The sequence below is a fragment of the Fusarium falciforme genome, chromosome 8 (genome assembly GCF_026873545.1).
Source record: "Fusarium falciforme chromosome 8, complete sequence".
Classification (NCBI taxonomy): Eukaryota; Fungi; Ascomycota; class Sordariomycetes; order Hypocreales; family Nectriaceae; genus Fusarium; species Fusarium falciforme.
This window is the reverse complement of record NC_070551.1, coordinates 2,936,244-2,951,330: the sequence shown is the minus strand read 5'-3', so window position 1 is coordinate 2,951,330 and position 15,087 is coordinate 2,936,244. Positions and strand designations below refer to the sequence as shown.

Below are 15,087 nucleotides of genomic sequence, written 5' to 3'. Positions count from 1 at the left end.
GGAAGATTCGGACAACAGCAGCGCAGATAGAGCCAGCCTGAGCGCAGCTCCGGGCGGGAGGGAGATAGTGAGTCCTGTCGTCGAGAAAGACTTTTTGGCGCAGTCGGGCAACGAACGATTGGCAAGGATGAAGGGCTCTGATAAGCAGTCGATACGATACCAAGGGAGTCGGAGGAGGACGATAGCGTTTGCTTGCTTGCTCAGCGAAAGTCGTGGGGGAAGATGAAGCGACTTGGGAAATCTCGAGGACTACTCGGAGATGGTGTACGGATTGAGATGTATAGTAACATGGAACTTTGATTCCCATGCTGAGTCTTTTGCCGTGCAATGTGATGTGATGTCGATGTAGGCTGAAGAAGCGAGTAGGTGGCGGGCTTGGCCAGCGAAGGTAATAGGCCAAACAAAATGTGATGCTGTCGCTTGTTCTGGAGTGGTTTGAGCCATGTGATCAGGGCGATCTATCCAAATAGGCAAGTCCGCTGTCGCTATCGGCTTGATGGGCTGAGTTGCATGTTTGTGTTGAAATCCGAGCGCTGTGAACTCCAGGCGGCTGTCGGTGTTGGATGATCTGAGCTGGCCTCATAGTTCCTCGCCCTCGTCATACTTTAGAGTTGATGGGCTTGAAATGGTGGGCAAAGGTGGGATTTGAGCGATTGATGACAGTTGACAAGAGAAGGGAAAAGAGAGCAAATCCTGGGAGGGTGTGTGTTTGTTGTTGTTGTGGAAAGTAAAGTGTCCGGTCGGCAGAGTCGACAGGTGAGCTGGCGGCCTCGTCGCAAATGTGCAAAGGCTATGTGAGTAGGGCGAGAGTGTCCTTTGGGGCGACAGTTGAAGGAAGGAGTCAAATAAGAGAGAGATAATAGATTCATTGAAAGCGAGGCGAAAGGGGATGCCAGTGAGTGATTCAGCAGCGATATGTCGCCGTGAGGGAAGATGATGTGGTCGGAGTGAAGGGATCCCTGGAGGTGGTGGTGAGTTTGTGGCCAAGTGAGGAGGTTGAATAGGTGTTCTGAAGCGTTTTCCGGCGCGAAAAGGGCGTGAACTAGCCGATATGACAGTGAAACGGACTCGAGGTATCATGCCAGGTCTGCGATAGTCACTTCTGGTTCCTTGCGAACCCATGAAGCGTCCAGTTGAGTGTTGTTGTCCCTGGCCAGCGTGAACGGAAGATGGCCCCGAGAACAGGGCGGGGTCGCTGTGGGAAGGAAGGCAGGCAAGGTCAGCAGACACGAAGAGCGCGTTCATACCTAGGTAGTGAAGATCAAGGTGATTCAGAGACGGTAGAGTTGAAGTAGAGGATATTGAACGACATTTCGCAGCAATATCGCAAGAATAGTGGCTGTCCTGAGCTGGAATTTTCCACCGTGTGCGGGAACTGAATGGAAATTTGGCGGATGGGTGGGAGTTGTTTCGCAGTCGACTTTTTTGGTGGGCTGACTAGGGGGGGAGAACTTTGGGAAGGAACCTCGCCTCGCTGAAGGGACTGGTCAACCAACGCTGGCTGGCTTGCCCCGGGTTTCTAAAGAGAGCTGACGGCCTACCCTAGACACGATTTACACTTTACTTTGGGTTTTGGGGTGCTTGATGCTTGGTGGCATCGTATTGTTTGAATGATGCAAGAACAAGGTATATTTTAGATCTTATGGGGAGGTTGTTACAGGTAATAATAAGACATACTCAAGCCTTATACTCCTGTTGATGAATGAATTCATCCATGCATCCCCATTCTATTACCCGTGAGAAGCCATCACCACAACACACCGTTTGTGCCTTAATAACAGTGACAGACTCTTTCTACACTTGTACGCTTTCTTCATGTCCATTTATGGATTTCCCGAAATGGCAGCTGTGACGTGCTCTTTTCCGGCTTTTCAGGCACTGCGCATCCATCAGTGCCCGCCTCGTTTAGGCGATACTTGGGTGCGAATGCTTGGCCGGCTCCCAAGTGTAGACTAGACCGAGCAACAGATAGATATTCCTTTGGAAGTACAAGAGTAAATCTAGGTCGCATACTAGGAATACAAACTTGGGAGTCACCAGTGCTAGTGTGGGAGTCGACAGTGTCCTGCAAATCGACGGCTCAACTCTAGTCTATCACGAACAAGTCTATATCTCATCCGACTCCATGGGCACAGAAATCTTTCTCCTCAGTCGAGCCTGAATCTCTGCAAAGTCCTCTTCATTCTCGGCCGTGATCTCTCCATGCCTCACCAAGAAGTCAATCAACACCGGGCACACATTCGGCTTGAACTCGCCGGCTAGCATCCGCTTCACGACCTCGCTGCACTCCATCAACACAAACTCTTCAACCTCGTCGTCCCCCGGCTTTGGGACTACATCGTCTGGAATCTCGAGGTCGTAGACGTAGAGAATATCGGAGTGGTGTAGTCCAGAGCGCTCGTTAATGTTGGCTAGCGTCACGGCGCCGGCGGCTTGAACTTTGGATGAGACGAGGTCCACGGGGAGACAGGCTTCCTCTACCGACTCGGCGAGTATGCATTCGAGGGGTGTGTTGCTTGCCTTGATACCGCCCGCGACGGTGCTATCGAGGAGGCCTGGGTAACTAAAGAGATGACGGCTTCGACGCGCAACCCAAATCTTGATCTTACCATCCGTACCACGAGCATAGCCCGTCATGTGGGCACCACGAGTAGCGATACCAAACAATGGTGCTGCAAAACGCTCAATCTGAACAAAACTCCTAGCTCCGACAACAAGGAAAGGCTCGCTGTGCTCCCGGTGCAGAATGGGAAACAGGTCGCCGTCAATGGCACCGTCCACAGCCTTTTGAAAGGCAGTGTTGGCATGCGTCGTGAGTGTTTCTCCCGGAGGAGGCGCCGACAGCGTCACGGAGCGGTCGTCGTGGCTGACGGTAAAGTCTGCGGGCCACGGCATGCGCGAGACGGTGTCGGGGAGTATGTAGCCATGAGGACGAGGATCCGGGGCGAGATAGAGGCGGTAGTAGGGATGGTGAGCCGTCTCAAAGTTCAACGGGGCACTGCATGTGTGTCAGTCGAGGGTTTTGATGGGGATTGTGGGAGCTCACTTGTCGATTTGGGTGACGAGGTCGAGAAGCTTGGTCATGATGGTGGGGGAGGGGTTAAAGATCAGCAATGGTAAGACGGGCTGGAAATGTCCGATTGTTGACTCAAAAAGAGGGAGAAAAGCGAGATACGAGCAGCAGATCAGATATAGTGAGTCACCCACTATATCACAGAATGTGGAGTTGCCAGACACTGATTGATAGCTTTGCAAAGAAGCACCAGCGAACCAGGACCATAGGTGCGAAAGGGTGCCATGATGGCCCAGAAGTGAGTACAGGCCTTGAAACAAGCCGGCCAAAAATTACTACAAAAATTGAATATTGATTATTTCACAGTTGAAATCTAGTGAGCAGGCGCTTGTCAATGCCAAGCGTCGAGCTTGACAAAGAATCGTGGCTTGCCATGATATTGGTTGGCTTTTCTGTTGTACATCTTCAAAACGTCGTCGATCATCCTTCTCCACTTTCGCCTCGATCATATAAGAGCGGCTTGCCATCCTCGAAATAGCTTCACCAATTCTTTCACACCGAGAGCTATCCTGGGCTATCCACTCTCTTCAAACTTCATCTCGTCCTTAAACCATACCCCAGGTTCTCCTCCTCCTCTATCGCATCAATTCACCCACACACCAACATGGAGAAGCTCAGCTCCATACTACAAGAGCACGTCGCTCAAGGACAAGACACCACCAACAAACTCCTCGGGGCCGCTTTTATGGTTGTAAATGCAAAAGGTTCGCCACCAAGCCGTCGCTTCACGTCCAATGCTAACAAGATATCCCAGATGTCCTCTTCTCTGGCTCTTCGGGGCGCATCGACTTTGACCCCGACTCAAGACCGTTCAGCACCGATACTTTCACCTGGATGGCTTCCATGACCAAGATCATCACCACCACTTGTTTCATGCAACTCGTCGAGCGTGGAGAGATAGGACTGGATGATGATGTTCGACCTCGTATTCCAGAGCTCGCCAAGATGCAAATCCTCCGTGGCTTCGACGACAACGACAAGCCTATTCTCGATGACAACACGAAACCTATCACGCTTCGGTATGTATCCATAATCGACACATAACAAAGTTCCTCGATACTGATCTGATAGCCACCTCCTCACCCACACCCTCGGCCTTGGCTCTGACCTCGCAGATCCAGATCTCATGAAGTGGTCCAAAGCTGTCGGCCGCACTGATACCATCCTCTCCTGGAACCGCGAGGGTATCAACACCCCCCTCAAGTTTGCACCCGGTGAAGGCTGGTATTACGGCGCCGCGACGGACTGGGCCGGCGTCCTCCTCGAGGAGATCACGGGTGAAACCTTGGGCACCTACACACAGAAGAACATCCTCGAGCCACTGGGCATCAAGGACACAGGATTCTGGCCCGAGAAGCTTCCCCAGACGGCGGACCGCACTACCGTGTGTACATACCGTGAGGGCGAGACACTTAAGCCCGGTCCCCTACCTCCACCGAAGGAACACATCCTCGAAAGTGCCGGCGCAGGCCTGTACTCGACAGCAAACGACTACGCTACCTTCTTCCGGGGGTTACTGCAAGGGAAACTTGTCAAGGAGGAGACTTTGCAGGAGATGTTTTCTCCGCAGCTCAACGAGGCACAGGCTGGCATTCTAGAGATGATTGCGTACAACATTGGCGGCCAAGATGCTTTCGCTCCTGAATACCCCAAGGGGGCGAAGCTAAACCATGGGATTGGAGGTGTCATAAACATGGAGGATGTGCCTGGGAAGAGACGCAAGGGCAGTTTAATGTGGAGTGGCATGTGCAACAGCAGATGGGTGAGTTACCCCCTTCACAGGATGCTATCTAGATTTACTGACCTGTCTTACTGCAGTGGATTGACAGAGAAGCCGGTATTGCGGCTGCTTTGATCGTCAATGTGCAGCCACATGGCGATCCAGTCGTCAAGAGCCTGTATAACGAGCTCGAGTTGGAGGTTTATCGATGTTTGGGCATACAGTAGAGCCTAGCCAGTAGACAACTTGTTGGTTTCCATTCATCAATGGCAATACTGTCTACTCATCCTCATCTCCAAACAACTCATCTGCATTCATAGCCTCCAACGTATTCTCCAACACCCGTCTACACCTCGCCCGATAATCCAGCGCCAGCTGCTGATTCCTCGTGAGATCTCCTCCGCCCACAACCTCCACGTCCGTTTCGAGCAAACTCTCCAGCTCCTGCATCACCTTGTGCTGGATAATAGCTGCCGTCTGCTGAAGAAACATTTTGCCTTCCTCGATGATGTCGCCGCTGAAGAAGCGTTCTCGCTGGGCTTGCTCGGCTGCTTCACCCTGGAGAGTGGTGTCGACTGGGACGAGGACCGCGCGCTGTTCGGGGGTTGCTATCGTGCAAAAGATGTCCCAAACCATGTCATGCTGAACGTGTTGAAACGCTCCGATCACTGTAGTAGACTCGCTCAACTGGATAGCCTGCTTCGACCGCGCAAGAAGGGAACTAGGATGTCGAATCGGTCGTAGAGAGATGTAGTACTCCTCAGTAGCCGCAGCCTCAGCAGCCTGTCGCTTCCGCACATGAACATAGTCATTATGCAACTCTTCTGACTCGGGGAGCATGAAGCCGTAGCCAAGGAGCAGCTCTGCGTTGGTCTTCATGCTGTAGTTGTTAAACACTTGCTCTCCAGCTTCGTACGCCTTGGCAACCTTGAGGCTGCATTGCTTCTTCTCTTCTTCGAGCTCCCATCGTACTTCAGTTCTCATGTCGTGATTCCCCACGTCGAACAGTGGCATCAGCACGGAAAAGTCGTCAATCTTGACACCCTCGGGGAGACGCTTCTGATCTTCCGGTCCAAGAACGAGACTCGGACGGAAACTCCTGCTGGAAAAGATGCTGTACGCCCACTGATAAAGACCCAAAGTAAACCCTTTTCTCAACTCTGGCTCCCAGTCTTCAGTCGTGAGAGCATCAAGAGCAGCCTTGAAGTCACGCTTCACATCAGCCTTGATGCGCGCAACACCAACCTCAATGTTGGTCCCCTCAAACAACTCTGCATCGTCATCAGGCCAAAAAGGCGGCAGCGACCAAGAATCCTGGTCCTCCGGCTGTGGGAGAGCACGGATATAAGGACTCCAGAACGACTCACCCCCGAGGAGGTAGTGCTTGACGAGGACCAAACGACCGATGACGTGCGGAGGCGTCTGCGCCAGGAAGCCAGCAGGAAAAGGTCGAGGGTCGTCACTTCCAGGAAGAGCGTTGAGATAGGACAGCGTGAGGCTGGAGGGGATGCTGACGATTGTGTCGAGAGGGTTCGTCTTGGAAGTTGCGCGGAATGAGAGGCCGGTTTCGGGGAGGTTGTCGACTTTGACCGAGGGGTTCAGATGGGCGCCGTGAGAGGTCGCCCATGAGACGAGCTCCGAAATGCGCTGGGAAGAGGTCATTTTATGCGCAGCGTAATGGACAGAGAATGAGTGGTGGGTTTGAAATGGTTGAGTTGGTTGCGAGGCTCCAAGAAAAATGAGGCACCCACAATGAGGTCAAGATCATCTGAAAGTGGACAATAGTTTCAACATGCTCAGCCATGACTAGGAATAACGGTTAACCTCAGCGTAATAAAATCGTACGATCAAAAGCCATAAGTGTTTTCTTCACACTTCCCAATAATTTCTACTGATTTGTGGTTCCTCTTGATGCTGTCAATGATATGGCACCCAGGCCGAGGGAAAAAAGAGACACCAATACTACAGACCCTTTAGCGTATCCTCTCCTAAAGATAGGCAAAAGAGGTCCAAAATGGCACCTTAATTATAACATATTCTTAATTATTTTATATAATTCTATTAGTATACCTAGAAGGAGTTAGGTAACCCTTTTACAAGTTCTGGTATTTGGTTCATTTCTCAACCGTGTGCGGTGCCTCGCCCCACATGTAGACTTGAAAGATCTTCACTGACAACTTCATGGGTATAAATCGCAAAACTATTCATTTGTTCCATATTGCTACCTTGCTCTGGTCGAACTCCCTCGAGCCTAGAGTCCCTCGCTGCTCACTGTAGACCTGCGATGAATGGCATCGCTTTTCCCTGTATCAAATCTCGAGACCCCAAACCAAACCCGTATCTGCGAATATCCTCCCCCAAATCACAACCCAACTAAAAGTCGGAATCATCCGACTCGGCGTAGTGCATGCGGCGCTGGCGAGCGACCTCGGGATCGACATTCTTCGCCTTGGTCGAGACCAGCACTGGCTGCTTCTTGATCTCAGACTGGGGGATTCGGAGCTGCATTTGATCGGTCAGTTACCTAGGCAATCAATACTTGTTCGGACAGGTATCTTACCTCGCTGGACTTGGGCCATTTGCTGTTCCCTCCTCGAGTGGCCGGCTCCGCCTCGAGGGCGTTGGGCACATCGCTCCAGTCGCCGATGAGGTTGGGGTTGCTATACTCGCTCTTGTCGGCCGAAGACAAGGCAGATGCGCCGCTGCTGGACATGACAGTCAGGTTCTTGATGGCTTGGTGCTTCTTTCCGGTGGGATCCCAGGCATTGTACTGAACCTGACGTGCTTTGGCCGTTTCCTCTCGATCCTTCCGAACGGTGCTCGCAGTTGAAATGCTCCCAGGGCCTCGGAGGTGAGGTGGCAGCTCGTTGTGCTGTTTCAGGTTGGATGTCGCAACGGAGCTCACAACAGAGTTCGCTTTGGTCGAGACCTTGCCTGCCAGGTGAGGAGGCAGTCGGGTGATGGTCGACATTGCCTCGTCGGCGACGCTTGCTGTGTCCCCGGCGGCACCGACAACAGAGTGCGAGGAAGTCGAGCCATCGCGGGTGAGCACCTCGGAGAGGATCTGGTTGGCCCGGGTACCCTCCGCAGTGCTCTCCAACTCAGTCAGGCCGAGACCTCCGAGGCCGGTAATGGGAGCTCGTGGAAGCGCATCAGTGTCGCCAAAGAAGTCGGCGTTGGCAAAATCGCGAGCCCAGACACCTTCGTTTTCTTCCTCGACGGAAACATGGCCCGTCTCCAAGGGCGAAGGCGTAACACTGGGCTCCTGGGTCTCGGTCCAGGCGGTGCATCTCTCACAAATCTAAGACGTCAGTAGGCGAACGGTGATAGCCAAGGACCAAGAGACTCACGATTTCGTCGCGGCGGAGAGCGGCTTTGCTGAAGTGCTCGCGGGGCTTGATGAGGTCGCACACCTCGCAGCGGTATTCCAACTTGGTGCCGGCAGAATGCTCCTTACAGATCATTCCGCAGTGCGCAGGATCGACGTTCTCGCGGTTCTCGAGCTGCCACTTGATATTCTTCTGCTGGTTGTTGGAGAAGTCGGCGAGTGGCTTCCACTCTCCTCCGACCTTGCATCGAAATCTGGTGGGAGTCGTTCCCTGGGCCCGGCTATACCATGAACTAGTTAGTAGATACTCTTTTCATGGTCATATGGGGATCAAACTCACGGTTTATAGCCCCCTTTGTTCTTGTTGGGCATGGTGGTCCTTTGCTGGAGATGATGGGTGGATGAAGATATTGGCCTGAAGATGCGAGAATGATTAGAGACGACTCCGAGGAAAAGGGCCGCTAGGTGAAGGTTCCTGAGAGGAAGTTGTGGAAGAAATATGCGAGAATAAGGGGAGTTTGTTTGTGGTGGAGGAGTTGAGGTGCGAGAGGGAGAGGAGGGGGCGGGAAGGTGCAGTGCAGCAGTGTTCTTGCTCGGGCACAAACACAGGCAAATCTTCTGCTGCCACTGCCGCCCGCCGCGATCAAGCACAAACCTGAGATTAAGCACGGTATTGATATTCTTGCACCTCTGTGAAGGCTGTGTGTGGGATAAAAATGCCCGACGGGGGTTGTTGTGGTGAGGTTAAAGACGAAAGAAACACTCGATGAGAAGTCGGCGCACGTAGCAGATTTTTGTAAGGCTTCTTTCCGACAGTGATTCAGTGTCACAGAAGCTCCTTTTTTGCCACAGTTGTTGTTTGTTTGCCAGGGGCTTTTGCTGTGTTGCTCTCTCCTGCTTGTGCCACGACGGGGAGGTGCATATACTCTGACCACGAAATGGATTTAGCCTTGGCTGCTGAATTGTGATGGGCGGCTGCTTGCAGAGTGCGTGTGCTGTGATGATTTAAATTGCCATTTCTCGTACAGTATTATCTCCATATGGGGATAGCGGCGGTTGGTTCCTCTGTATGCCGCCGAAGGCCACTGAAGTCGCGATGACCTCAGATGAGTAATTTCTCAGGCATATTTTCCCCATTCAGAGATGAATATCGACATAATACAATTCTGAGATACTCAGAGATGGCCAAAACTCTAGCCTCGGAATAGATACTTGGCTCTCGTCGTTATTATCATTGATCCCGGGTGGTGGATGGAAGTAGTCTGGGTAGCCCATGAACGGTATATGTAGCACACTACATGTTGCCTGTGTAATTATATCCAGGGCCATGGATAAATGGAGTTTTATTTGGTAGGGAAATCAATCTCTGGTTATGGATTATACCGGACAGTCACTGTTAATTCTGGACAGAGGTCGTTTCGCATCTGAGCAGTCTCCATCCTTATCAGTGAGGCTCAACCGGCCGCAGATCCACAACCTGCATCATCCACGTGAGGCATCTCCCCAACTGTCACGCCCGAACTACTCAAGCCATCTGACGAACTGCTCAAACTGACCATCATTTTCCAGTTACCGAGGCATCAGACTCTATCGACACGAGACTCCATCCTCCTCCACCCTCACCGCTACCTACCCTATAGCATACCGACAAAACGAGGCGTTCACCGCCCAAAGACCAACCCTTGGTTAGCTCGCTGCACAAACCCCAGACGGCCACCTGGCATGCTTCTCGGCGACTCACGGATACCCTCGTCTATGGCACGGCGCCGCTCCGCCGGTGGATTCCATGGCCTCTCGGTGGCTTGGCTCGACCAACTACGCGAGAGCACCGGGCTTCTGGCTGGGACGATGGATCCCCTCGGAGGGGTCCTTGGGGAGGGACGAACGAAACTTGAACTTTGATGCAGGGCTGTGAGACAGGAGAGCAGTCTGAGTCGGTCTGGCAGATGGGTGCTGCATCTATCCGGCCCCTCCGGGCTAGGCCATTGGTGTTTATGTTCAGGCTGGACGGGTTGGAGGCTGCAAGTGACCGACTCAGCAGGGAGAGCATGTGTGTGAACAAACACAGTTATTTTTCATGCTGCAGTCACGCCATGTTGATGCAGTCATGTTGATACAGCCCTGCGAGGCCGGCACCGGGTACACTGACTACTCGCTGCCAGACTATTTGTCTACAAGAGAACGGGCCCTTTCCATCACCGACTTGAGCTTGGCGAACGGCCCATGTGCGGTGGATGGGGAGAGATAGCCTCGCCCACCGTACCCACTAGAGACATGCAGACGCAAGCTGAAGAGGGAATAGGGAGGGCAGGGTCCAGACCGCAAGAACCTCTTTTGATCAAAGATGGGTTGCGGGTTTTCCACTTCAGGATCAACCCATGGCTCGAGTCGACAAGAGTCATGCCCATCCTGGATGATGGATCTGGGGTAACCGACTTTTAGACATGCACACAACTGCAAGCCCGCCGAATCGTGCCAAAGCTAAATTCTCGACGACGGCGTGATGGACTCCTCTACGAGACTCGGCATCATGAAGTTGGACGTTGGACTCTAGAGCTGAGACAGAAGCCTGCCGAGAAATCGGTGCTCTGAGACAGTCCAGCTGGAGATGTCCCCCTCTTCCGAACCGGCTTCCTGGTTTGCTCAGCCTGCGATGCTCCATGACAGCTCACTCCCTCTCCACCAGCTACATACAGCATCGGCTGAGATGGGGGTCAACTGGGGCCTTTGCCTTGTTTCTTCCGTTTTTGACCATAACAAAACAGATCGACATCCCTCCGCAGTCGTGTCAAGCCGTCCTGTCGCGTCTACAGCGGGCATTGGATCAGTGACTTCACCACCACAACGATGCCGCAGTGACAGGTGACCCCAGGTGGGCTGGGATCGACCGCCATGCTTTTCGAGGTGGACAGATGTTGCCACATTCGGACAATCCCACGCACAGCGCGGGTCTCACCAGCGTCTGCCCCGGCCAATATCGAAATGCCAACTCAAAAGTACTTGACGACGTCCCGGTTGAGCGGATCTTCAGCAGGTGAGGCTCTCAGTCAATGGTCTCTCATCAGCGATGGAGGCGAACAAGACGCGTCAAGGGCCTTGACGAACATGGGGCCAGATCTGGCCTTGAACCAGGCAAGGATTTCAGTCTCCAACCGGGACGAGGTGCCAGAAACCCGAACTCCAGAAGTGAGACTTTTTCACCCCTGAAGTGCTGATCAAGGACTTGGCGGGGAGGAAAAAGCATGAACGGTTCGATTCTTTCTGCAGAGAGGCATGCACACAGAGACGAGGTCGAGGTCCGAGGACGAGACTCTTGACGGCGCGGTTCGGGCGCTGCGCTAGAGTCAAGCGACTGGCTCGAAAGCTCGAGGCTCGGTCGACAGCGCGAGTGGAGAACTACAGCACACGGGGCGTCCCATCGGGAAGAACCCTTTGACGGCGGCTGTACTCCACAAGTGTCAAGTCAATCGAAGAAGTTTTCCTGGAGCGTTGACCCAAGGCTGGGCCTCGCGAAGGAGAGGCTGGCTCTTTGGAGGGTGGCAGGAAGACGACCGAGGAAGAGAGGGCTGGGTATTGCTCGTGTGGCGCACATTTGACCACGCTTTGAGGCGTGAGTTTTCGTGTTGAGATGGATGTCCATGCGTTGCTGCAAGGGCACACTGGCAAAAGAAAGCATAGGAGAGAAAACTCGGATTGGCGAGTTGCTTAATTGCGAGTGTGACAGTGACAATTGGTGACGAGAGATGGAGGCACGATGTAATGGCACGGCGTTGGAGCTACTGCAACTGAGCCATCACAATTAACATCAAGGCACACATTTCAGGCACATCAAAGCACAATTTGGTCACAGATAGCAAGAGACGCAAAGAAGCAAATACAGACCCACAAACGACAAGAAGATGAGAAATCAACGGCGGTAATCCCATCTCACCAGCAAACCACAGCCTCTGCCCCAGCCTCGGTGCTTCTCCCATCAGATACGATACGACGTCCTTGCCGGCCTCAACTGCAATCCCACGCAGGGTTCTCTTATTAGACAATACTGATCCCTTCAGCCACCATCGCCAACCCCTCAAGCGGCCGGCTGGCAAATGCGCGAACGGGCCTGCCAGAGATCCTACGCGCCCAGTTGCTCGCATCATCTGTGCATGCGGCCGGCCGCTCAGAGGCATGCTGCGATGTCGCGCAGGGAGTTTCCTGGGTATGTCCCGGGACCGCGATGACGCTGCCTCCTCTTGCCACAGGCCGCAAGGTGACGTGAGAGCAGCTTTCGATGGGAACTCCAACTGGGGCTATAGGGTCATCGCATAACATTCAGACCCCGCCTGCTCTCCCTCAGGTTCGACTCTGAGCTGGCCTTGTCAATGGGCTGCATACTGTGAGGCTGGGTGACAAGCGCGCAATTGGCAAGCATGCGGGCGGTTCCTGAGGAGCTGCCGCGTTTCATGACGGGGCGGCATGGTTGGGCAGCCTGCCGTGTTGGGAGCAACCACTGACTTGAAGGGAGGCATCCAATGCGCGCTAGAATCAAATCAAAGAGCAACAAGAGGGGGAATGAATGGAGGGGAGGGGGGGGACAGACACCCAGCAGAGCAGAAGGGGACGGACAGCAAACGGCTCGCTGCGAGAAGGATCGACGCCTAGGGCATCCGCTGCGTTGGGGATCGGTGTTGGGCCAGGATAGCTCTGCTTCTCGAAGCTCTTGCCCAGCCCTCCCTGACACCGGGCAACCCGGGGGATGCTACGGTAGGTGTCCACTGCGCGTCCCTGGGATGGCAATCTCCGTTCCCCGGGCCCCTGTGCTTGTTGTGTGTCCCTTTGCGCTGGAACCGATTCCGCGGGCATCGTGACGGGACAAGAAAAGTCCAGGGTCGGAGTAACTGCCTCGAAGGGCACGCACGCACGACACGCACAGTATTCGTTATTCACGTCACGTCACGTCTTGACAAGACGGGCGGGCGGGCTGAGGTGCGGGATGGATTGGATGAGACGGGACCCAAAGGGGGGGTTTCAAGATGTCTGGTACCTGCAGCAGCCTCTGGAAGGTACCGAAGCCCACACGCATACAGGCGCACAGCATCAAGTACCTACCAGTGAAGCCCGCCGACCGTCCCATGGGATGGGATGGTCCAGCGGTTGGTCCCTGGCAGCGGCCCCACACTCCGGCCGTTGGCTCGAGGCCCGACCAACGGATTGGCGTCTCTTTGGGAAGAAGCAAAACACACCCAAAGATTTGCCGTGAAAGGAAGCACAAGGTTGACATGGGGGAGTGAAAATTCAAACTCGAGCCGGTTTCCCCTGGGAATAGCTAGCCCGTTTCTTTTCGGGCCAGGAGTCGGGATCTGTACCTGGTTGTTGGTAATGGATTTGCCGCATTTGTGGCTCGGATGGACAGCCCGTCCTCTTCTCTGACAGCTCCGTACAGTACTACATCGTGATATCAACTGTACCCATCGCTTCTTCTGGCAGCTTTGTCACTGCTATATCTGATCCGAGTTAATGGGCACCTGGACCCTGACGATGTCCTGCGTACCCCTGCAGTGGAAGGGGCAAGAGATTGTCCAAGCACTCTCTGTGTGACCGAGTGAGAGCCGGGAAAACTTACTCTCGTGACCGACCTGGAAGTCGAAAGGGCTCCCATGAGGCGGGGGCTTCACAATTCAGCAGAAATAATACAGCCGTAACACAATTGAAGTTTCTATACGGAGTACAAGCTTCAACAACACAACAACAGGTCAATAGAGTTTGTAACAGTTGTAGATGACGCCTTCATAGCCACAAAAGAGGGGAAATAAAACCGTGATGGCCTCAACGGGAGGCTGTTGAAGCATCAATAAAACATCGAGCACCATCGCCGTCATGCACAATTACCACTCCTGTTGAAGTCATCATTCTCAAATTTCCCCTCGCTGGACGATAGCACTATTACACCATGGCTCCCACTCCCACAGAAGCAACGAGTCCTCCCATAATAATTGACCTACACCCTCCTACTTTGCTCTATACCTGCTTCCCGATATCTGTATCGGGCTTCATTGTGCTCAGGGCAGAACAACGAAATAATAAGATGATATAGGACTAGGATCTAGAATCGGGTTCTATGGGCGACGAAAAAGAGGCTGTCCTGAGCATCTATGTAGTTTAATTCAAACCAGCGGTTCCCAAGTGTTGAAAGATGCTTGCTCAAAAGTACGTGGTGCATGGAAGCTCCCACGCATGGGACGCCAGAATATGAAGAGGGTTACCTAGTTGCCCTTACGCATTATAAATAAATTTGTGGAAAATATTACAAAAATAATCTCATAATTTGGAGCATTTTTATTTATTCTTATCATACTGTATTGATCATCTTTAGGGGAGAATAGGCTCATAGTTTTGTCTGGGTATATCTTTTTGTCTTGACCCAGGTGGCTCTAGAACTGAAGCCGACGGTGCATGGCGACGTCAATTGCATAACTCGCACTAACGGACTTTGTACACGTGTGTGGCAGGGGTTCGCGTGTTTCGAAAAAAAGGCTATGCACCGAACCCATTACCATCTTCATGTACTGTGCGCCTCCAACAAACCAGACCAAGCCGTCGCATGGAAATGTTCCCGCTCGGTCGCCGGCGCTGGCTGCTATCCTAGCCGGGCTCTCTCCGTTATTCGTTACTGACTCTCCAGCGTGTTTCGTCATTCCAACGGCGGCGACGGATCCCCCCTCCCCGAGGCGAGTTTCCTCCCCCTCTCGTGTTCCCCGTCCCCTCCCCCTTTTTTCTTATTCCCAGGTCCCTGGACCACTGGACGGGATCGCAGGGCACGTCCCGATCAAGGGAAAGTGAAAAAGAGAGCAGCGTCGAGGCTAGACAGGCAGTTTGATTACCTTGCCCCCCCCCCCCGGCTGCCCCGGCCGCTGGAAGACGGCCTCCGCACGCACCAAGCAGCCAGCCCACGAGGGCTCTAAAAAGAGAAAAGAAAGAAGAAAA

General features: G+C 53.3%; 4 protein-coding genes across 4 annotated transcripts; 1 reads left to right on the top strand and 3 right to left on the bottom strand.

The window, feature by feature from the left end:
- Positions 1 to 2,106: 2,106 nt before the first annotated feature.
- Positions 2,107 to 3,084, bottom strand: NCS54_01071200 (Nudix hydrolase domain-containing protein; the record flags this gene model as incomplete). Its single annotated transcript, XM_053156012.1, has 2 exons — positions 2,107 to 2,998; positions 3,047 to 3,084. 2 exons carry the CDS (start codon positions 3,082 to 3,084, stop codon positions 2,107 to 2,109), a joined length of 930 nt encoding a protein of 309 aa, XP_053011987.1.
- Positions 3,085 to 3,677: 593 nt separating this feature from the next.
- NCS54_01071100 (Beta-lactamase domain-containing protein) lies at positions 3,678 to 5,020 on the top strand (the record flags this gene model as incomplete). Its single annotated transcript, XM_053156011.1, has 4 exons — positions 3,678 to 3,777; positions 3,828 to 4,092; positions 4,145 to 4,835; positions 4,892 to 5,020. 4 exons carry the CDS (start codon positions 3,678 to 3,680, stop codon positions 5,018 to 5,020), a joined length of 1,185 nt encoding a protein of 394 aa, XP_053011986.1.
- A 52-nt stretch (positions 5,021 to 5,072) lies between these two features.
- On the bottom strand, positions 5,073 to 6,455 carry NCS54_01071000 (Hypothetical protein; the record flags this gene model as incomplete). Its single annotated transcript, XM_053156010.1, has 1 exon — positions 5,073 to 6,455. The coding sequence occupies one exon, from the start codon at positions 6,453 to 6,455 to the stop codon at positions 5,073 to 5,075; it is 1,383 nt and encodes a 460-aa protein (XP_053011985.1).
- A 711-nt stretch (positions 6,456 to 7,166) lies between these two features.
- Positions 7,167 to 8,493, bottom strand: NCS54_01070900 (Stc1 domain-containing protein; the record flags this gene model as incomplete). Its single annotated transcript, XM_053156009.1, has 4 exons — positions 7,167 to 7,295; positions 7,354 to 8,094; positions 8,144 to 8,402; positions 8,462 to 8,493. The coding sequence occupies 4 exons, from the start codon at positions 8,491 to 8,493 to the stop codon at positions 7,167 to 7,169; spliced, it is 1,161 nt and encodes a 386-aa protein (XP_053011984.1).
- Between the last annotated feature and the right edge of the window lie 6,594 nt (positions 8,494 to 15,087).